General features: G+C 41.4%; 4 protein-coding genes and 1 pseudogene across 5 annotated transcripts; 3 read left to right on the forward strand and 2 right to left on the reverse strand.

Moving 5' to 3' along the window:
* Positions 1-721: 721 nt before the first annotated feature.
* LOC311527920 (histone H1 pseudogene) lies at positions 722-2,933 on the forward strand (annotated as a pseudogene). The gene has a single exon. The product of its transcript is annotated as a histone H1 pseudogene (transcript).
* Positions 2,934-3,047: 114 nt separating this feature from the next.
* On the reverse strand, positions 3,048-3,635 carry LOC311527950 (histone H2B 8). The gene has a single exon (XM_084642442.1). It carries the CDS (start codon positions 3,631-3,633, stop codon positions 3,253-3,255), a length of 381 nt encoding a protein of 126 aa, XP_084498568.1. The 5' UTR covers positions 3,634-3,635; the 3' UTR covers positions 3,048-3,252.
* A 331-nt stretch (positions 3,636-3,966) lies between these two features.
* LOC311527947 (histone H2A.J) lies at positions 3,967-4,509 on the forward strand. The gene has a single exon (XM_084642437.1). It carries the CDS (start codon positions 3,980-3,982, stop codon positions 4,367-4,369), a length of 390 nt encoding a protein of 129 aa, XP_084498563.1. The 5' UTR covers positions 3,967-3,979; the 3' UTR covers positions 4,370-4,509.
* A 14,492-nt stretch (positions 4,510-19,001) lies between these two features.
* On the forward strand, positions 19,002-19,392 carry LOC311514726 (histone H4). The gene has a single exon (XM_084617411.1). The coding sequence runs from the start codon at positions 19,051-19,053 to the stop codon at positions 19,360-19,362; it is 312 nt and encodes a 103-aa protein (XP_084473537.1). The 5' UTR covers positions 19,002-19,050; the 3' UTR covers positions 19,363-19,392.
* A 1,462-nt stretch (positions 19,393-20,854) lies between these two features.
* LOC311519503 (histone H4) lies at positions 20,855-21,745 on the reverse strand. Its single transcript, XM_084626044.1, has 2 exons — positions 21,481-21,745; positions 20,855-21,279 (listed from the first exon to the last, which is right to left on the reverse strand). The coding sequence occupies exon 2, from the start codon at positions 21,191-21,193 to the stop codon at positions 20,882-20,884; it is 312 nt and encodes a 103-aa protein (XP_084482170.1). The 5' UTR covers positions 21,194-21,279; positions 21,481-21,745; the 3' UTR covers positions 20,855-20,881.
* Between the last annotated feature and the right edge of the window lie 1,170 nt (positions 21,746-22,915).

Raw genomic sequence — 22,915 nt, forward strand, 5'->3', positions numbered from 1 at the left:
GAGCTCAAGATGAGGTTTCTGTTCTATTTGAACACCTAGACCCATACAGTGAGACAATTACTTCCATATACATGTCTGGAGAATAAACATCCTTCTACAAGTCTTTAATCAGATCCCTGTGGCATTGCATGGGGGACTATTTCAGCAGAATTTAGTATTTTTAGGAGATAAAGGATTTGGATAAGGGAGACAGTTCTTAATCCATACTCCCAGTTCAGGAATGAGATTGTGTTACTTCCTTCTTTTCAAAACCAATTTATATTGACAACATACATTCAAATAACTGGCTTTATATCCTGAGTTGGAGAAAACCCTCTAAAGAACAACATTTCATTGTAGTTGTGGTTTTATTGCCAACGGTAAAGTTTTAATTTAAAGCGAAAAACAAAAGTTTCCCTCTTCAGAGGTCTCTCCAGCTCTAAGTATCAGGGTTTATTGGCTCTTCTTTACCTCATCTTTATTCTCTCCTACAAGAAACTCTACTGAATGAAAATACCCTCTTTCACCTTCACGCAGCTAAGAAATGAGGTAATTTAGTGATATATATTTTGCAAAAAATACACTTTTTTAACTCCGAAGAAACACAAACAGAGAGGAGAAAAGAGCCCTTTTGGGCTTGCAGCTGGGCGGGCTCTTTAACGTACCAATCACAGATCAGCTCTTCTCTATAAATTCAGGCATCTGACCAAGTCTCTCCAGCCCAATTACTTTTGATTTGCTGAAAACGGTTGTCAGCATGTCGGAAACTGCGCCTGTTGCAGCGCCTACTGTCTCCGCTCCTGGGGCAAAAACCTCTACTAAAAAACCGAAGAAGGCGGCAGGAGGCTCTAAAGCCCGCAAGCCTCCAGGTCCCAGCGTGACCGAGCTGATCACCAAGGCGGTGTCCGCATCCAAGGAGCGCAAAGGGCTCTCGCTGGCCGCCCTTAAGAAGGTTCTGGCCGCCGGAGGGTACGATGTGGAGAAGAACAACAGCCGCATCAAGGTAGGATTAAAGAGCCTGGTGAGCAAAGGCGTTTTGGTGCAGACAAAAGGTACCGGTGCTTCTGGTTCTTTTAAACTCAACAAGAAGCCTGGTGAGATTAAGGAGAAGGCGCCGAAGAAAAAGCCAGCGGCAAAGCCTAAGAAGGCAGCTGCTAAGAAGCCCGCCAGCGCCGCCAAGAAGCCCAAAAAGGCTGCAGTGGCGAAAAAGAGCCCGAAAAAAGTGAAGAAACCAGCGGGTTCTGCAGTGAAGAAAGCAGTCAAGAGTCCGAAAAAAGTGAAAGCCGCCAAGCCCAAGAAGACAACTAAAAGCCCGGCTAAGGCGGTGAAACCAAAAGCTGCCAAGCCCAAGCCTACAAAGGCCAAAACAGCGAAGGCGAAGAGGGCAGCACCCAAAAAGTAAAGTGTAAATTTGAAGAGAAAATTTCTGACCCAACGGCTCTTTTAAGAGCCACCCACAAGTTTCAGAAAAAGAGCAAAATTGCTATACTCGAGAACACTGGGTGACTTGAAGGTATCCGGAGTACTCGCTTTGTTATATAAGTCGGGTATAGTGAGTATGTACAAAGAGAGAGAATGCTCGTTCGTTCCGGTTTACTATTGGGATCATTTCCTGGGCAGTTTTAAATAAAAATATAGGGAGTGAAGAAGCTTGTAGCGCCGGGAAGCTATCGCTAAAACTCCCTTACCGTGACACGCTTCTAGGTAGCTTAGGAGTCAGCTGGTTAGGGGCGGGGTGCCTAGCTCCCAGTAGATTCTAGACTATATTGCTTAGTTCTAGCCATTTAGACCAGTACTGACAAAATAAGAAACCGAGAACTACGCACTTTCTCCGTGCTGTTTGGCTATCTCCTCTCTGATTGGCTGATAGTGCAGATATGGATAAATCTTATTGGACATGTCCGAAGTTTTGAAAACCCCGCGCGCTCTGAGAAGAGCGCCCTTCCTTGTCTCTGATTTGTTTGATCACAAAAACTGTCGTCACCAATGACCCGATCCTTGAAACGCTCGCTCCCTGAAGGATCCTGACTTTCCTATTTCCAGCCCCATTCCCCTAAAGCACTCGTCTTTCAAATACTTTCCCCCAACTATTAGAGAGACAAGGTGGGTAAGATAATATCTTTAAGCTTGTCTCTCCCACCAATGGAACTTGGTACAACATAAGATATTACCTCACCCACGTTGTCCTTACATCCTGGGACCGACAGGGCTACAAGAAGACTGAATTTCCCATCCCAATTGCATTGTTATTGCCCAATTCCGACAGTTCCTGGAGCCCACTTCCTGAAAACTATTTTGTTTTCTCGTGTGTGTGTGTGTACTTGCCTCACTGTTTCTTTTTCAGACTGACCTATTTATGACCCCTGAACACTAATTCCAGGGAACAAGCAGGGCGATAGACCAGGGTGGCTTTTTTTTTTGTTTTGTTTTTTTAATTTTTTTAATGTATTCATATTTCCAATCTTGTATTAATTCGAGATGATTTAAAGGTGAGGACGAGCTAAATTCCTTTCCCCTCAGATTGATTACGTATGCAATCCAGAACCCACCAATTCTTCTCTTTACGTTTAAAGTGTAGATAAAGGACAGATGGAGAATGTACCTGGATTCATTTACAATACTTCCATAAACTGTTTCCTCGTATTTTTCTTACTTCCCAACACAAAATGTACCCTAGAACCAAGACGCTTCTTAGGTTTACTATATTGGATTAAACAATTTCCCTGTTTGTTACTGCTGCAAACCATGCCAGCTATTTCAAGTGCAACGTAATAGTTCATCAAGAGTTTTGAGTTAACTTGAGAATGTGTGATTTAAACAAGAGTTATTACATCATTGACTATTTCATCTGCGGGAAGTCTTGCCAGGCAAACTGACAGTTAATCAACGCAAAACGGACAAAAGTAGCAAGGAGCATTTATATGGATACTGAATGCCCCCCTTCAACAGAAAAATAAGTAAAAGAAAGCAGTAACAAAGGATATTTATAACATTTACTTTCATCATTTGAGTATTGTATACAGTAAATTTTATTCTTATTTCTTGTATTTACGTGGATTTTGGTTCCTCAATAGGGCAATACATTTTTAAACTAGAGTAATCGCAATTAATGTATTTCCAGCATCAATAACTAACACCGAAACTAAAAACGCAGAATAAAATACATGTGTTAAAACAACACAATGCATGGTTTAGTGCCAAAGCTCTTTTACAGAGTAAGTGGGCGGCTCTGAAAAGAGCCTTTGGGTTACAGATGTTAGCATTCATATATCTTTACTTAGAGCTTGTGTACTTGGTAACAGCCTTTGTACCCTCAGACACAGCATGTTTGGCCAACTCCCCCGGCAACAGAAGGCGCACAGCGGTCTGGATCTCTCGGGATGTGATGGTTGAACGCTTGTTGTAATGCGCCAGACGAGACGCTTCCCCCGCGATACGTTCGAAAATGTCGTTTACAAAGGAGTTCATAATGCCCATCGCCTTAGAGGAAATGCCGGTGTCCGGGTGAACTTGCTTCAACACTTTGTACACGTAAATTGAGTAACTTTCCTTCCTAGTTTTTCTACGTTTTTTATCTCCCTTCTTCTGGGTCTTGGTCACGGCCTTCTTAGAACCCTTCTTGGGAGCAGGAGCAGATTTCGCCGGCTCAGGCATTTTAACAGTTAAGTGTACTCCCCAACTCGAAAACGACAACAACAAAATCAGAAAAAAAAAGCCGTTCCTCCCTGTATTTATAGGTTTGCTATGCAAATGAGCAGCCTATGTTTTCTAGTTTTCTATTGGCAGTTGGATTCAACATATGGTGTCGCGTTGTATGCTGCAATTGGTCAATGTGAGATCCTCGTCTTCATTGGTTGCTCAGAGAGTGACATTTTTCAACCAATCATGATTCACTAATCCGTCCGGGAGAGGGAATAAAAGAGCAAGAATCGTTGCGTCATTATACTTTTCCCATTTGTGTTTTTGTGAACGGTGGTTCTTGTGGTGAAGAAGAGTTACGATGTCGGGCCGAGGGAAACAAGGCGGAAAAGTGAGAGCTAAGGCAAAGTCTCGTTCATCTCGGGCCGGCTTGCAGTTTCCGGTTGGCCGTGTTCATCGGCTTCTCCGGAAGGGTAATTATGCTGAGCGAGTTGGAGCTGGAGCCCCTGTCTATATGGCGGCTGTCTTAGAATATCTGACCGCTGAGATTCTCGAGTTGGCTGGTAATGCTGCTCGGGATAACAAAAAGACTAGGATCATTCCCCGCCATCTGCAGCTCGCCATCCGTAACGACGAGGAGCTCAACAAGCTACTGGGGAAAGTCACGATCGCTCAAGGGGGTGTCCTGCCCAACATCCAGGCTGTGCTGCTGCCTAAAAAAACCGAAAGTCATAAAGCCAAGAGCAAGTAAAAGTGACTTAGAGAAAACGAGATAATTTTTAAAAATAACCCAAAGGCTCTTTTCAGAGCCACCCACAGGATCAGAAAAGAGCTAAATTATTTTGTCTTACGGATTTAATAAAGTGAGTACGCTTTGTATTTTTAACTTAATCATTTTGCTGCACTTTTTCCTCTTAGGGTTCCCCACCTTCTGCATGAAGGAATAAACCTTTCGATTTACCAGTAGCTGTATTGCAATGGATTTCTAGGTGTTATCGATATAATTAGTATATCTATTCTTCGTTTTCGAAAAACAATTTTTTAATTTAAGATTGTGGTAGTTAAGTGGTATATGACAATTTTCAGAGTAGCAGCTGTGTTAATCTGTATCCGTAAAAAGAAAGAGTACTTGTGGCCCCTTAGAGACTAACAAATATATGGAAACTAAAAGTAAATCGTAAAACCTCACTTCTGCTATGCTCCGTATTTAACCTATCTCCCCAGTATTTTAATTGTGGTGTCGTTCTGCCTGTCTCTTACAAATGTATCACCTTCAAGGTCATTCCGAAAAAGGTCCCTTAGAGACGTGAATGAATTTAGAGGATCGGCTGAAACACAAGCACAGTAAGAGGTAGATGTATACAATAAAAAGGACAAAAAGTATCAAAATCCATGTATTACTGCCATTAATAGATCTCTTTGTGGTGTTTGTGCTCTGATTTAAGGGGATAAAGCTTTCCTGCGATGTAATTTAGATTTATTTGGAAATGAACAAATGAAACCCAGAGGTGCGGTGTGTTAAACCAAACTAGCTCCTCAAATCACCTAGACTGGGCGATGAAGCGTTGAATGTAGAGGAAAAAACCCCAAGACAAAATGAGCTGCCACCGGCCGCGCTTATCAATTGCTGCACTGGGCGGGCTTTTCAAACCTGCCAGCCGTTTTCATTTCCTTGCCAGTCAGCTGCGTTTTGTATTTCTTCCTTCTCTTCCGTTCCTCCCAATCAACAGCGGCGCTTTCCTTTTTTCCTCATTCTCTCCTTTAACCTTCTGTACTGAAGAGATCAAGGCGCTCTAAAGAGTACGCCCTGCAGAACTGAGTTAAGAGATTCTCAGAGATTTAGATTTCCCAGCTCACATGTCCAGAGCGCAGCTGTTTCGGTGCGGTAGAGTGCCGAGGTTGCCATGCGGTTCCCTGGTTATGTAGAGGGCGATGGGGGCGGGTCGGAGGGTTTCCTAGTTTTATGGGGAGCACAGAGTCCCATAATGAGCCAATACATCGGTGTTTTCTGCGTCGATTCCCCGCCTATACCACGGCTGTAGTCCCGAAGGATCAAAGTGCCTCCGTCAGCCCAAGCGAGCCACAGCACCAGCTACGGGGGAACCTCTCAAGTGCTTATAACTCCATCTCCAGCCCTATCCCTCACAATCCATTTTATAATTTATCTCCATAATGTGTAATGCACTTTACTGCATCGACTCCCTGCAGAGCAGGAATGAAGGATAACTAGAGTACCTATGCTCCAGGAAGGTAAACAACTTTGATGGGAGAGAGCTTGGAACTCTGATGCTGTGCAGGTAGCTTGTAGCTGTGATACTGTGGGTGTGGGGTTCTGTTCTTACCTCCTCATTTCAAAGCCTCCCCCTTTATATGTCAAGCTCCAAATAAATGTGTTCTTCCTCCCAAAATGTAGCCCTGATGTGAAATACAAACTTCCTGCTGCCATGCAATAGCTGTCTCTCCAGGTTAGGTAAAGCATCTTTCCTTTGAGTCCCATTAACATTAGAATGCTCCTTATTCAGTGCTAGGCCATCAGTTTATTACACTCAGGTTTACCTACTGGACCTCTATGGTCACAAAGAGCCTTTTGGGATAGGTTGGGGAGGTGTGTTGTGCATTAGATAGGGTTTCTGTGATTTATTTAAATAACCTTTATTTCTCTTGTTTTGACACAACAATAACTTGTGTTTGGGGTTTGTTTCCAAGAACTTAGTTTTATATGTACACCACACTTTTGTAAGCAACCTATCTTCTTCTTTTGTGTGCTTTAAAAATATTTTAACTACATGTGTTAATTTTATATTTATAGGGGTTTTTTTTTGTTTTTTTTTTAAGGGAACAATTCTGGCTTTATTTTTGAAGGTTGACTATTTTAAGAGCAAACATCCCAAACACCGAGAAAAGAAGAACAGAATATAGGAAAAATGCATCTTTTCTCTCTGATGCTTCCAGTTTAGCTACAATGAAGTGTTGCAGAGCTACATTTTTTCTGGTCTGCTGAAATGTACTCTTATTGAGCGGTGAGGGAGACTAGAGGTAGATTTCACTGTAACTCTTAAACTGGTCCAATTACCCTGTTTGTTACAAGCTGACCCCTTATATAGGTTTCTAGTCATTGGCTCTTGTTATACCTTTGCCTGCTACATTTAAGAGCTCTCTACTATAAACTAAACTAAAACAAAACAAACAAAAACTCTCCAGGTCAGTGCTTGGAGATTGAGAACAAGACACCCTTGCTCATCTCTTGGATAAGATAAACAGAATGAGTTTCTTAAGTCTCTTTGTAAGGTAGATTTTCCAGGCCTCAGTTCATTCTTGGAGTTTTCTGAACCCTGTCCAAATTTTTCAACATCCTTTTTGGAGCGTGGACACTAGAACTAGACAAAGAATTACTATAATGGTATCACCAAAGCCACATAAAGAAGTAATACCATCGTAATTATACATCTAAGGTTTGTGTTAGAAGTCTTAGCAACAGCATTACACTCAGAGCTCCTGTTTAATTGGCTACCTACTTTTTTCAGAGTCACTGTTTTCCACTGTACGTGCATATTTATTGTCGTCATAGGAACATTTTGGTTTGTTATGCTAACAATTTTCTTATCTCAACAGAAATCTTAACATGAGCAACTTGGGAGACTTCTGAGTGGTGTGTTTTTGGGAGGCGCCTTCATTGTTTAGATGGAAGGAAGGCTTTTAGCGGCCTTATGTGTATTAACCTCTTATTTTTCTATTTCAGTAACCTTTCCTTAGTTCCTCCTGAGCCACTGACACATCAGGCAGTCCAGTTCTTCCACTGATTATGGACATTCATTAATTGTGATACTTCTTCCCAGATGATTCCAGCATATTGAATACCCTTTGTCACTGTCTTCTGCCAGTGTTTCCTTGGCCATCCTCACTTTCTTTTTCCTCCCTTGGGTACTCCGTTCCATACTTGCTTACCATGTCTCCCATCTTCCATACAGTGTACATCTCCCAACTGCCTGAGCCTTCTTTCTTTGTGTATATTATCTAACACATCCTGCTCTGTCAGCGCCCTTACTCTCTCATTTGTTGTTTTGTTTTTCCATTAAATGTGTAGTGTTTTTCAACCATCTGTAACTGGCAGCTTCTCATCTCTTTTTATTAGTCACTGTCATCTTCCAAATCTCTGCTCCTTACAATACTGCAGTATAGTCTGATCTTTAGTTTGATATGGAGACCTCTGTTTGACTAAATGTTGTTCATCCTTCCAAAGTGGTGTTTGATTTTCCTAATCTTGTATGAATATCTGGATGGCAGCCACTTTAAAATATCACATCCCCAGGAAGCAAAACACTTCTACCTGATCGATTTCTTTTCCATTCATGTACACCTTTGCATCTGTTAGGATCATGAAGGTAGGAAACCATTCAACTGTGCAAAGATGTATATGGATGGATTACAGTAACATTAATACAAAAAAGATCTCACAGAGTACACAAAGGGACAGGTGTTCAAGGGTGTAAGTGGTAGAATATTTGGTCAATCAGATTGCATGGGAAAACAAAACCAAAGATCCATTTTTGGACTCAAAGGAAGATAGGAAGAGTGAGGGATTACACTCAGAAGTTTAGATTTAAGGAGCGGGGGAAAGTCAAAAGTATTTCTGAATACATTGGCTTAGACATCTGTCCATGCTTCCATTTCACAGTATAAAATCATGATACTAGACAACTGCAGATAATTAACTGATCCCTACTTCCTAGATCTTTTACACGTATCATACTCTTGCATGGAATCAGGACAAATTAAACTGAAATACACAAGGTGCATATTTCAAGTTCCTTAAGTAGTGAATCCCTATATTCCCTCAAATTTACATTTTAGAGTTGGCCTGCGTGTTTGTGTGTCCAATCACATTTATTTTAGCAAATTATCGCTGTGGTGAATTGTTTAACTAGCATACTGTACTTCAGCATTTTTGGGCCTGATCCTCAGGTCTGGCCAAGCTATACCTAAGGAAGGAGCGAAAGGAGAAGGAACAATGATGGCTTTATGCCAGGGATCAGTGGAACCCCTGGCATGGATTAGAGTAGCCGCAGAGCTTTGTACATTTGAGTTTAGCTAGTAGTGGCCCCAGTGCTGTTCCAGCCACTGGAAACCATCATCCTGCAGGTGTGCTTCCATCATGTTGGAATTTGTAAGAGAAGGTGACATAAACTGTATCAATTACACTGGAGGAATCCTCAGTTGTCCAAGTATGATGGTTTTAAAGCCAGTTTGTGCTGCTGGAGTAAGGGGAAAGATGTAAGGTTTAAAAAATCCACAGATTACTCCTACATAAATATCCTTGCCTTTGCTCTTACAAATAACAGAGATAATGGTAAATAAGTAAAGCCTCCAAAGATAAAGTAAATGATGCTATTTAATGGAAATAATTTACATTTAATGTGGCTTTACCACCTCCCTGAATTCACTCCTCAGTATGTTCCTAAATCTTAACATATACAATTTGTAAACAACAAATTAAAAGTACCTCAAACCTACTAAATAAAGATAAAGCCCACCACCACCAGAGGAAGCAATGATTTCTAATAGCAGCAATTACTGTATTTATTTCTCCCAGTTGTAACAGCTAACTGCATCATTTTTTTTCCAGTTCCCCACCTGCACTTTGAAATAATGTGTATAAAGTATTTCTAAATTGATCAGCATGCACACTGCAGGCTACATGAATATATCACATCCTTAGACCCAACCTATTATCTGGCTGTACATATTTTTCATCCAGTCCAGCTTCCTCTTCATTCTAATATGTTGAAGATCTCGTCTTGCCTTCATAGCTATTACACACAATGGAATTACATTGTAATTAGTATGTCATTGATACTGTTGTTTCATGTAAAAAAGAATTTTCTATCTTGTTTACAGAATCCCAAGAAACACTCCACTCCCTGACGAGGAGATTGTAGTTGAAGCAGTGTCTAAGTCTGTGAAACTGGGTTATAGTTTCATGGTCCTTGGCAAAGTTAAGTATGTTACATCACCCAGAATCACTGTTGGTATAGACAAAAAGCAAACTTAAGCTCAAATAAATTTGTTAGTCTCTGAGGTGCCACAAGTACTCCTGTTCTTTTTGTGGATACAGGCTAACACGACTGCTACTCTGAAACCTGTTGGTATAGAGAAAAGGAGGACTTGTGGCACCTTAGAGACTAACCAATTTACTTGAGCATAAGCTTTCGTGAGCTACAGTTTACAGATGCATCCAATGAAGTGAGCTGTAGCTCACGAAAGCTAATGCTCAAATAAATTGGTTAGTCTCTAAGGTGCCACAAGTGTCCTTCACTGTCTGCTCAGTGTGTGTGTGTGTGTCTGTGTAGGGGGAAAGGGGGCATTTTTTCTATTTTTAAATAGAAATAAAGTTTGTCATCATTAATTGTGTGAAGCCACCCTCTGTATGTTTTAAGAAATGGTAGTAACCCACTAAGACTTGCATTACCTTGGAGGGGTAGCCTTTTCAGTTATGGTGTAGTTGTACCACAGTTAAGGTTGCATTACAAAGTTCAGTTTAATAAGAGCTTTAAACAGTATCTTTGTAAAAATTGCATTGAAAAGGCAAAAATAAAAACATAGACTATAAACACTGAGGATATTTGATTTTTTATGGTAATTTGATAAATAACACTATGATGTGGCCGTGAACAAGGCTAATGCAATCCTAGGATGAATCAGACAAGGTTTAACTTTGTTCAAACTCTGTCTGTCTGTCCATCTGGCCTCCTTCATCAGACTCCCAGCTGTGTGTCCTGACTGCTTCCTGCAGCCCACACTTAACCTATCTCGCATCTCTCCTGTCCTTAGATATCAAGCTGGGAGTGGATTGTTGTTCAGCTTCCTTAAGGAGAGGTGAAGAAGTCATTGATTTCTAAGTGTCAATGTCCTGGCAACTGTATTTGCCATTGTCTTCTCAGACACTCCACTGATGTGGGGATTGAAGCCCACTTGACTCAGACAGCTAGGTGCTATTCACAACTGTGTCTTAGTCTGCCCCAAGAGCAAACAGACCTTTTCCACCCACTAGGTAACAATGCAGCATATAGGGTAAACTGAGGCACATATACACTTCATATAAATATTACAGAAAATTCCCACTTTGTCACAAAAATATTAACAGTGACATCAGCAGTGTTAAGGCAGAATAACTTCCAAAATGCTTTCACTGTGTGGCAATCAGATGTGTTAATATAATTGATACAATAGCATATTAGGTCACTGTCAAAGTTTTGCATTACAGTGAAAGTTGGATGAGTGAACAGTGCCCTCATCAACATAAGCTGTAAAATATGAGGGTAACTCAGCACAGAGATATAAAAATGTTTAATGTGTCATTCTGACTTTATTCATTCACAGCTACTAATTCCCGGTTTTGAGAAAAACTCAGTGGCACCAGCCTAGAGCAGTGTTCAGAACACAAGACAGGTGTCCCATCTAGTGAACATACTGGTCAAGTACTGCCCAGAGCCAGTTGCTCCAGAAGTAGGCGTAAGGAGTTTGCAACAATAAATCAGTGAACTGCTAGTCTCAATCTCTAACTCATCACAAGTACCACTGGAATACCCTCCCTGAGGTCTGAAGATGCCTCACTATTGCTTTACAGGTTTCAGAGTAGCAGCCGTGTTAGTCTGTATTCGCAAAAAGAAAAGGAATACTTGTGGCACCTTAGAGACTAACCAATTTATTTGAGCATAAGCTTTTGTGAGCTACAGCTCACTTCATCAGATGCATCCTGTAGCTCATGAAAGCTCATGCTCAAATAAATTGGTTCGTCTCTAAGGTGCCACTAGTACTCCTTTTCTTATTGCTTTACAAAATCTGCAGCAGAAATTTTGCTCACGAGAAAACTGCACAAATATTCACCCTGTCTTATCTTTAGGGAAAGTGATCTGGAAATAGCATTGGTTCCCAAGGACTTCAGGCATGTGACGTTATCTCCTCCAGGGAGGCCTCAGATTCCCAGAAGGCCTTTTGAAATCTCCTACAACCAACTTCTTTGGTAAACTATTCCAGGAACTGTGGGACAGAGAGGTACCAAGAGTACAGGGCAGCTACTACATTATAGTAGTAGCATTAAAGGTGGCAAACTGCTCCCAAAAGAGCATGTCTATTGTGGACAAACTGCACTATTGGTACTTAAACTAATGTAGTCCAAGTTATCCAATTACCAACAGTTCAATTCTCTAATGAAGACACAGAGCATTTTGCAATGCCCAAGGTTTATGCATTTGTAAATTGTCAGTGGCAATTACTTTTTGCTTCATTTTAATGTATTTGAATAACAATCTAGATTTAGAAAGAAAGAAAGAAAAAAGGGTGTAGACAGAACTATGAACCAGATGCAAAACACAGCACAAATTTAATTTATTTATTTGGGAAATCTGATGTATACAATATATTAATACAGGTATAAATACATTTTTCCTCAGATTTTATACATATAGAATATTAGTTGTGACAAGAAGTACTTTATTATTTTGCCAAAGCTACTTTGTAAATTAAGAACTGGTATTAAATATACATAGATACAAATATATAGAATCACAGAAACATAAGGCCGGAAGGGACTTTGAGAGGTCATCAAGTCCATCCCCCTTCCTTGAGGCAGGACCAGATAAACCTAAACTATCCCTGACAGGTTTTTGTCCAACCTGTTCTTTAAAAGTTCCAGTGACGGGGTTTCCTCAACATCCCTTGGAAGCCTGTTCCAGAGCTTAACTATCATTACAGTTAGAAATTTTTTTCTTAATATCTGACCTAAATCACCCTTGCTGCAGATTAAGCCCATTGCTTCCTGTCCACCTTCAGTGAACATGGAGAACAATTGATCACCATCCTCTTTCTAACAGCCTGTAACATGTTCGAACAGTCATCAGCTCCCCTCTCAGTCTTCTTTTCTCAAGGAAAAAAAAAAAAAACATTCCCAGGGTTTTTTTAACCTTTAGTCATACGTCAGGTTTTCTAAACTTTTACCTGTTTGTTACTCTCTTCTGGACTCTCGAATTTGTTCGCATATTTCCTAAGTGTGGTGCTCAGAACTGGAAACAGTACTTGAGCTGAGTCTTTATCAGTGCTAAGAGGAACAGGACATTTAGCTCCCAGGTCTTACATAAAACACTCCTCTTAAAGCAACCCACAAGGATATTAACCTTTGTACAAACTACATAACATTGTTGACTCATATTCAATTTGTGATCCACGATAACTCCCAAATTCTTTTCAGAAGTACTGCCACATAGTCAATTATTCCCTAATTTATCTTTGTGTGTTTGATTTTTCATTCCTGAATATAGTATTTGTAATTGTCTTTACTGAATTTCATGTTGTTGACTTCAGACCAATTCTCCAATTTGTCAATGTCGTGTTGAATTCTTTCTAATCCCGTCCTCCAAAGTGCTTGCAACCCTTTCAAGCTTAGTGTCATCTGCAAATTGTATAAACATATTCTCCACTCTATTATCCATGTCATTCATGAAAATACTGAAAAGTACCAGACCCAGTATTAACCCATGTGGGACCCCACTAGATACACCCTCACAGTTTAGAAGTGAAACTTTGATAACTACTCCTTGAGTATGTTCTTTCAACAAGTTGTATACTCATCTTATAGTAAATTCATCCAGCCTGCATTTCCCTAATTTACTTATGAGAATGTCATGTGGAACTGTGTCAAAAGCCTTATTAACATCAAGATAGATCACATCTACCACTTGCCCTCTATCCATTAGGCCATCATTCCTGTCAAACAAGGAAATTGAGTTGGTTTGGCATGATTTGTTAGAACATAAGAAGGGCCATACTGGGTCAGACCAAAGGTCCATCTAGCCCAGCATCCTGTGTTTTGACAGTGGCCAATGCGAGGTGCCCCAGAGAGAATGAACAGAAAACATAATCATCAAATGATGTATGTCCTGTCACCCATTCCCACATTCTGGCAAACAGAGGGTAGGGATGCCACCCCTGCCCGTGCTGGCAAACAGCAATTGATGGACCTATCCTCCATGAATTTATCTAGTTCTTTTTTGAACACTGTTGTAGTTAAATGTATTCTTAACAAATACATGCTGACTATTCCTTCTAAGATTATTCTCCTCCAGGTACTTATAAATTGATTGTTTAATAATTTGTTCCACTATCTTTCCAGGTATCAAAGGTAGGCTGACTCGTCTATAATTGCCTGGGTACTCTGTTCCCCTTTTTAAAGACAGGTTTCAGATTAATAGCCGTGTTAGTCTGTATTTGCAAAAAGAAAAGGAGTACTTGTGGCACCTTAGAGACTAACCAATTTATTTGAGCATAAGCTTTCGTGAGCTACAGATCACTTCATCGGCTGCATACTGTGGAAAGTGTAGAAGATCTTTTTATACAGAGTGGGTTTGTGTGGAGGGGACTTGTTGGACATTTTTCTATTTTGTCATATTACTTTCCCAACAAATGCCTGGGTAATTAAATTTCCCAGGTCTTGTGTTTTGGATATTTCTATTATTTGTTCTAGAAATGCCTCATTCACCTCCTGTTCTGTTCTTTCCCTATTTTGGCTTACATTACTCCCCCCTTGTTGTTAATATTAATTGTGTTGAATATCTGGTCAGCATTATTTTTTTCAGTGAAGACTGAAGGAAAATGGACATTAAACATCTCAGCTTTCTTGGTGTAACCACTTATTAGCTTTCCTGTCCTGCTGAGTAAAGGACTACACTGCCCTACATCTTTCTCTTGCTGATGAATTTAAAGAACCTCTTCTTGTTGCCTTTTATGTCCCTGACTAGGTCTAATTCAATTTGAGCCTTAGCTGTTGTGATTTTTTTCCCTACTTGTGTGTGTTATTCTTCGTATTCCTCCTGAGTAATTTGTCCATGTGTCCACTTTTGCTAGGATTCCTTTTTGATCTTCCAGGTTATTAAAGAGCTCCTGATGGAGCCATATTGGCTACTTATTATTTGTCTATCTTTACTTCACATTGAAATAGTTTAAAGTTGTACCTTTTTTTATATTATCTCCTTGAGAAACTGCCAGCTCTCCTGAACTCCCTTTTCCCCTAGGATTTGGTTCCCATGGTAGCTTGCCTACCAGTTCTCTGTTTGTTCAAGTCTACTTTTTTTTAATGTCATTGGCCTTATTCTGCTGCTCTCACTCCTTCCTTTCCTTTCCTTAGAATCCTTAAATCTACCAAACTGCCTTCCACCTTCAGATTTGCTACCAATTCCATCCTGTTTGTCAGACTCAGGTCTAAAATGGCAGTTCCCCTCGTTACTTCCTCCATTTTCTGAAAGAAAAGGTTGACCCCAATGCTTCCAAGAACTTGTTGGACATTTTTCTATTTTGTCATATTACTTTCCCAACAAAGGCCTGGGTAATTAAATTTCCCAGGTCTTGTGTTTTGGATATTTCTATTATTTGTTCTAGAAATGCCTCATTCACCTCCTGTTCCTGATTTAGTGGTCTATAGTAGATCCCTACTGTGATGTCACTCCTTTTTTACCCCTTTTATCTTTACCCAGAGACTTTCAGCTGGTCTGCCTCCCACTTCCTTCTGTGCCTCAGAAGAGGTGTATATATTCTTGATGTATAATGCAACATCTCCTCCCTTTTACCCTACCTGTCCTTCTTGAACAAACTACAGCCTTCTATACCAATATCAAATCTTGACTTATCCCACCAAGTCTCTGTGATGCCAATAATCTCATAATTTACTTCATATACTAACAATTCCAGTTCTTCCTGTTTATCCCCCATGGTCCTTGCATTTGTGTATAGACATGTAAGATGTTGACCAGATTCCCCCACTGATTTCCCTCTTGTTGCTTTTATGACCAGATTGTTATTTTCCATATTCCCACCAACATCTAACCCTCTTCTAATATTAACTTTTCTTTCTGCCTACCTGTGGGCTTTTGTCACCTACATTCTTTGAACTTAGGTTTCACCTCTCCTTACTAAATTGGTAAATCAGTGTGTGAAGATGCTGTTCTCCTTCTTGGCCAGATGGACCCCATCTCTTCCAGCAAACCTTCTGCTTTGAACCACGTCACATGGTTGAGGAAGCTAAAACCCTCCTGTTGACACCATCTGTGCAGCCATGTATTTGTGTCCAGATTGCATGTGTTCTTGCTTAGAGCCTTATTCACAACTGAGAGGATGAACGAGAACACCATCTATACCCCTGACTCCTTCACCTTAGCTCCCAGAGCCCTGTAGCCTGCAGTTAGCTGCAGTCAGCTAGCATCCTCCATCCCAGGTGTCTCCATGTGCATCCTAACAATGAAGTCCTCATGCTCCTGGATGACATGTAAATGAGCCATCTCCTCCCGCAGATCTCTTTCCTTATTCCTGAGGGACTCCACCAACAGACACCTCTTACATTTGGTGGTTCCCTCTGGCTTTCATTGCCATGGCAACGCTGGAGGCATTCCCAGTAAGTACACACCAGGGCCTGGGTGGAAGCCTTGAAGATCAGGATACCTGTCTGGCAGAGTTCCCCACAAGTGGAGGCAGGGGAAGAGCTAGAAGTGCTGTTGGTGACATATAGTTTTCCTCCCATGGAGGGTTCTAAAATCAAAACAAAACGAAAAACACACAACCCTACCTCCCTCTGCAGGCAAATTCAACTTAATCTCGCAGCTGCCTTCATCTCACCAGCCACAATTGACTTACATTCTATTTGTGATCCACTATAACACTCAGATCATTTTTAGCAGTCACTCTCCTTACAGTGTGTATGATAACACCCATTTTTTCATGTTCTGTGTGTATATAAATCTCATCACTGTATTTTCCACTGAATGCATCCGATGAAGTGAGCTGTAGCTCATGAAAGCTTATGCTCAAATAAATTGGTTAGTCTCTAAGGTGCCAAAAGTACTCCTTTTCTTTTTGTGAATACAGACTAACACGGCTGCTACTTTGACACCTAGCCAGGTATTCCCCAATTTGTAGCTGTGAATTAGATTTTCTCTTCGAAAGTGAAGTACTTTGCACTTCTTCTTATTGGATTTCATCTCAGACCAATTATTTTTGTCAAGATCATTTTGAAGTTTAATACTGTCCTCTAAAGTGTTTGCAACCCCTCTCAGCTTGGTGTCATCTGCAAATTTTATTAGCACACCCTCCACTCCATTATTCAAGTCATTAATGAAAATATTGAATAGTAACAGATGCAGGACTGACCCATGTGGGAACTCTCTAGTGCATCCTCCCAAACTGATGGAGAACTATTGGTAATTACTCTTTGAATATGGTCTTTCATCCAGTTGTGTACCCACCTTACACTGAAAGCTGTTATGCTTTTCCTTATTTTGGTATATCAGAGATGAATACATTTCCTAAATGAAAATTTACATAATAGAACAAGTTAAGAAAGGGGAACAATATTCAGAGACACCAATTCTTCTTCCATTTAAGTAAATGGAAGGCATACCATTTATTTAAAATTAAGCAATATAAGGCCTTGCATTAACATTTAAGTATAAGTGGTAAATCCTTTCATTGGAAATTTGTATGCAAATCACACTGGAGGGAGAGAATGTTTTTTGAGAGATTTACCAGAAAAAGGAATATCAAAAATAGTGACAGGTTTCAGAGTAACAGCCGTGTTAGTGTGTATTCGCAAAAAGAAAAGGAGTACTTGTGGCACCTTAGAGACTAACCAATTTATTTGAGCATGAGCTTTCGTGAGCTACAGCTCACTTCATCGGATGCATACCGTGGAAACTGCAGCAGACAGTTTCCACGGTATGCAGCCGATGAAGTAAGCTGTAGCTCACGAAAGCTCATGCTCAAATAAATTGGTTAGTCTCTAAGGTGCCACAAGTACTCCTTTTCTTTTTATCAAAAATAGTGCAATTAAATGAGAGAGGAAAAAATGTGGATGTAAACTTAAGAGCTGAGCATTTTTGATGGGTGCATTTCAAGTACATAACATGCTAATACTGTGAAATTTCATTTCATGTGCCACATCTATCATTTTTTATTTGAGAAATTAAGAGAAACTAGCAGTTGCAATCTTCCCCCACCACCGTCCACACAGATTTTATTTCTTTAACAAATAAGGTTTAGCACGAAATATATTGACACTGTTTTGTTGCAGTAAATTGGTGAGTATGTTGAACACACATCAAAATGTATACATATTTCAAACAAGGGAATCACGTCTATAGCCATATTTTTATATTTCATATATTTTAAACAAATCATACCCTGAGTTTCTATGTCCTTCTTTTCCCTTTCTCTTGATGGGAAAAACATTCCAGTATTCAACACATAGGTAATCCTACTATTGACAACGATAAAATATTAGAAGTGAAAACAGAAAGACGCCTTATTAGAAATCTCCACGATTTAAACTAATTAATTGGAACAGCCAGTAGATGGCAGCAGAGGCCAAATTGGAAATGGCTGATATGTTCCTTAGCTCTTTATTTCACAATTTCATTATTTTCACCCAAGTTTCTCAATGGTCTAAAGGTTCGTAAATAATTGTTATACTGTTACCATGAAGAGGACTTCATACATAATTTTAATATCATGTCAGAACCTGGAGTGATTGCCCCTTCCAACCAGGGGGGTAGGAAATTGTTTCCACTTTCAATTTACAGCTTTGATTTCTCAGAGTCGCTGGAAAGTAAACGGACTTTAGTTTTCCAAATAATTTCATTTCCCAGTGATTATTCACAGCAACGCTCATCATCTCATAATTATGCAAAAATATGTTTTTATTTACAAAAACAACCAAAGCAGAAACGTCAATCACAGTGAAACGAAGGAAAGAAGAGCGGGCACCGTGCCCCTCTCCCGCCCGGGCCCGCTTTGCCGCATTGTCTGGCTCGCAGAGCAGCGCCCCCGCCCAGTCCCCCACCCCGACTCAAGCTGTAGAAAATGGCGGCGAAGGGTAGAGACGGGCCAAGGAGAGAAGCCATGTGTCAGGAAACCTGATTGGTCACATTTTGCCGCAGCCCACAAATCCTCGAAACCCAGAGAGGGGCGTTTTCAACCCCAAACAGCCGCCGACGCGCGACCCTCGCCCGGCACACGCACCAGAAGGGCACCGAGACTAGCGGTAACGGAGTTTGAAAGCGGCCGTTGTTTTAAGCCAGGGGCGCGGAGGACTCCACTCTCATTCCTGGAGGTAGCGCTTGATAAGGGGTTTCCGCATCCTACCTGGGGGTGAGGCAGGGTTCTAGGAAGCCGTTGGGGGGAGGGCCCGTATTTATCTTACGAGAAAGCCTCGGGGGGTGTAACTGTCGCAGGGAACAGACCCCTGCGGGTGCGGGTGCGGGAGGGGAAGGGGGAGAGAGGCGAGCGGAGAGCCCACCCTTTTTCTTTTCAGTTCTCAATCAGGTCGTCCCGCAGACACTATACCGAGACTTCGCTCCGCGTCCAGGGAGTCGGTGGGCTTGTGGCTGTGATTTTACCATGTCCGGTCGCGGTAAGGGGGGTAAAGGCTTGGGGAAGGGAGGTGCCAAGCGCCATCGTAAAGTGCTTCGGGATAACATCCAAGGTATTACTAAGCCAGCTATTCGTCGCTTGGCTCGTCGCGGGGGGGTGAAGCGTATTTCGGGGTTGATTTACGAAGAGACCCGGGGAGTGCTGAAGGTGTTCTTGGAGAACGTGATCCGCGATGCTGTCACTTACACTGAACATGCCAAGCGAAAGACCGTAACGGCCATGGATGTGGTTTATGCTCTGAAGCGCCAGGGTCGTACTCTCTATGGTTTTGGCGGCTAAACGGGTCCCTAAAGTCAACAGGGCAACACAAAGGCTCTTTTAAGAGCCACCCACTTTTTCACAATTAGAGTTAAATCATTTTCTTAATATAGGAGACGGCTCTTAAAATTAACTCGAGTAACTCAGTTTTTCTAAGTCTTAAGACTTGTTTTAAATGCGAAGATCTTTACAGTATAAATAATAAAGTAACTAGGAATTTAAAGTATCAAGTGTAAAAATGCTTGTACATTCAAAGATTTTTTTAAAAAAACATCTTACAACTTGGTGGTCAATACGTTTAACAGAGGGCAAGGACAATATTAGCGAAATTTGGGGTTTTAAGCCTAATAACCTGCTACATTTTGTTACCTCTTTTTTCAACTTTTTTTATAAAAAAAAAATCAATTGAAAAGAATACATATAAAACTCTTATAAAAAGCAAAGTAGGTCTGAAAAGAGCTTTTGGTTGTCGATACAAATATTTTTTCAGGTAAATTTAATTAGTACTTCTAGTAGTTGGTGATAGATTTAGTGCACTAAATTTAAAACGGGGCGGGGGGTCTTTAATGACGTTTTTCCTTTATAGTACAATAAAAATACTAATAATGCATTGTTGGGGTTTTTTTCCATAACGTCCTACTAGAGAACAGCAGCTATTATCCTCACTTTCTAACTGAGCAACAGGGAGATCATAAAAGTCTTAAGAGATACCAGAACTGTTTTATCTGCTCCTACTCCCAAGAAATGGTCTAAGAAAGCTGTGACCAAGACCCAGAAGAAAGGCGACCAAAAAAAAAAAGTAGAAAGACCAGGAAGGAAAGCTTCTCCAACTATGATTACGAAGTGCTGAAGCAAGTTCACCCTGAGACTGGTATCTTCTCCAAGGCCATGTGAATCATGAACTTTTTTTTTTTTAAATGACATTTTTGAGCACATTGCCAGAGACACAACACAGCATGTTTGTCACTCTCCCCTGGCATCTACAAAAACAACGAGGAGTCCTTGTGGCACCTTAGAGACTAACAAATCTATTTGTGCATAAGCTTATTATGCCTAATAAATGTCTTAGTTTCTATGGTGCCACAAGGACTTCTCGTTGTCTTTGCTGATACAGACTAACAACAGCTACCGCTCTGATGCTGTATCTGAAAGTACAAAAGCTGTCACCAAGTATACTAGCTCTAAGTAAATGCTCTTAATGCAGAAATTAATACCTAGAACCCAGAGGCAGCCACTCGTTTCCAGTAAGAGAGTTTATCATTTCTTACTTTTCCTCTAACAAATACTATCATTCAAGGAAGCCACCACTAATTTTACTGCTGAAAAACACATACGCTATACTTTAACCAAAGCACTAATTGTCGTTTACATACAAACATATTTAGCGTAAATACTCACGTATTTCATGTAAATTGAATAGTTTTTCATGTTAAGTTTTCACATCACAGCATAAGAACACAAGAATCATAGCTCTTATTGTGAAAAAGTGGGTGGCTCTTAAAAGAGCCTTTGTGTTGCCCTGTTGACTTTAGGGACCCGTTTAGCCGCCAAAACCATAGAGAGTACGACCCTGGCGCTTCAGAGCATAAACCACATCCATGGCCGTTACGGTCTTTCGCTTGGCATGTTCAGTGTAAGTGACAGCATCGCGGATCACGTTCTCCAAGAACACCTTCAGCACTCCCCGGGTCTCTTCGTAAATCAACCCCGAAATACGCTTCACCCCCCCGCGACGAGCCAAGCGACGAATAGCTGGCTTAGTAATACCTTGGATGTTATCCCGAAGCACTTTACGATGGCGCTTGGCACCTCCCTTCCCCAAGCCTTTACCCCCCTTACCGCGACCGGACATGGTAAAATCACAGCCACAAGCCCACCGACTCCCTGGACGCGGAGCGAAGTCTCGGTATAGTGTCTGCGGGACGACCTGATTGAGAACTGAAAAGAAAAAGGGTGGGCTCTCCGCTCGCCTCTCTCCCCCTCCCCCTCCCGCACCCGCACCCGCAGGGGTCTGTTCCCTGCGACAGTTACACCCCCCGAGGCTTTCTCGTAAGATAAATACGGGCCCTCCCCCCAACGGCTTCCTAGAACCCTGCCTCACCCCCAGGTAGGATGCGGAAACCCCTTATCAAGCGCTACCTCCAGGAATGAGAGTGGAGTCCTCCGCGCCCCTGGCTTAAAACAACGGCCGCTTTCAAACTCCGTTACCGCTAGTCTCGGTGCCCTTCTGGTGCGTGTGCCGGGCGAGGGTCGCGCGTCGGCGGCTGTTTGGGGTTGAAAACGCCCCTCTCTGGGTTTCGAGGATTTGTGGGCTGCGGCAAAATGTGACCAATCAGGTTTCCTGACACATGGCTTCTCTCCTTGGCCCGTCTCTACCCTTCGCCGCCATTTTCTACAGCTTGAGTCGGGGTGGGGGACTGGGCGGGGGCGCTGCTCTGCGAGCCAGACAATGCGGCAAAGCGGGCCCGGGCGGGAGAGGGGCACGGTGCCCGCTCTTCTTTCCTTCGTTTCACTGTGATTGACGTTTCTGCTTTGGTTGTTTATTTGTGCAATGTATGACATTGTGAGCATGGCTGTGAATCGCTGCAAACGCGATCGCTCGGGAAACCACAGATTTGTTTCTGAGCCCTGAACATCCCTCACCATTACCGCAGGAGACGCAAGAGAGAGTTAGTTAGTTGGGACCCATTACTTAGGGCATCGGGAAGCTCCTCCACTCCTGTCTGTTTCTGGCAAGATTTTCAATGGTTCCTAGCTGTTTCAGGGGTTTTTTAATTGATAATCTTTACTACCCTAACATATTTGTTTCAGTTTAAGTGTCTATCATACTTATTGACAAGAATACAGAACACCATTATTTCTACCATTATTCAGAACGTTTCCATTTTCTATCACGAACAAACAAGTTTTTGATTTCCCAGGAGCCAGACTCAGAGAACATGCTAGATGCATGGAAGAAATGGCGAGTGTTAGTGCTGGGGGGAGATGAGAGGAGTGAAGAAGGAAGTCTCTGCATTCTGGCTCAAGACTCAAGTTACTAGGATTAATAATAATAATAATAATTAATTCTCAAAAGGATAGTTCCAAAGTTAGCTCTTGACTGAACACTTACCAAGTGAAACAGGAGTGTGTATTTTGTAATCCCTGGGTATTTGCAACAATGAAATTTAGACCATTATCCACAATTCCTTTCCTGGCTCAACACAGAAACTTTCAATCTAAACATCTGTACAGACGGCTGCTGGACAGAGATAATATTTCACTGTTAGGTAAATATCAGGTGGGTCACTTTAGATTCATATAATGCCCAGAAGTATGATCGTGCATAACCATATTAACAACATTTCACACATATACAGTACTTTTTAGATGGTTGCAAACTTTTACTACTTTATTTTGGCAAAATGGCGGTGAGATCAGTAGACAAACAGGACCCTCCCATTTAATAGAGGGGAAACTGAAATAAGAGAAGGGAGGTTTTTAGTCAAGGCCAAAGGAGAAGAAATCACTTACAGATCAGAAGTAGAACTAGTGAGACTGTTTTTTTCTGTCTCTTCCAAAAGAGAACTTAATT

This window comes from Lepidochelys olivacea (genome assembly GCF_965140295.1).
Source record: "Lepidochelys olivacea isolate rLepOli2 genome assembly, chromosome: 1".
NCBI classification, from domain to species: domain Eukaryota; kingdom Metazoa; phylum Chordata; order Testudines; family Cheloniidae; genus Lepidochelys; species Lepidochelys olivacea.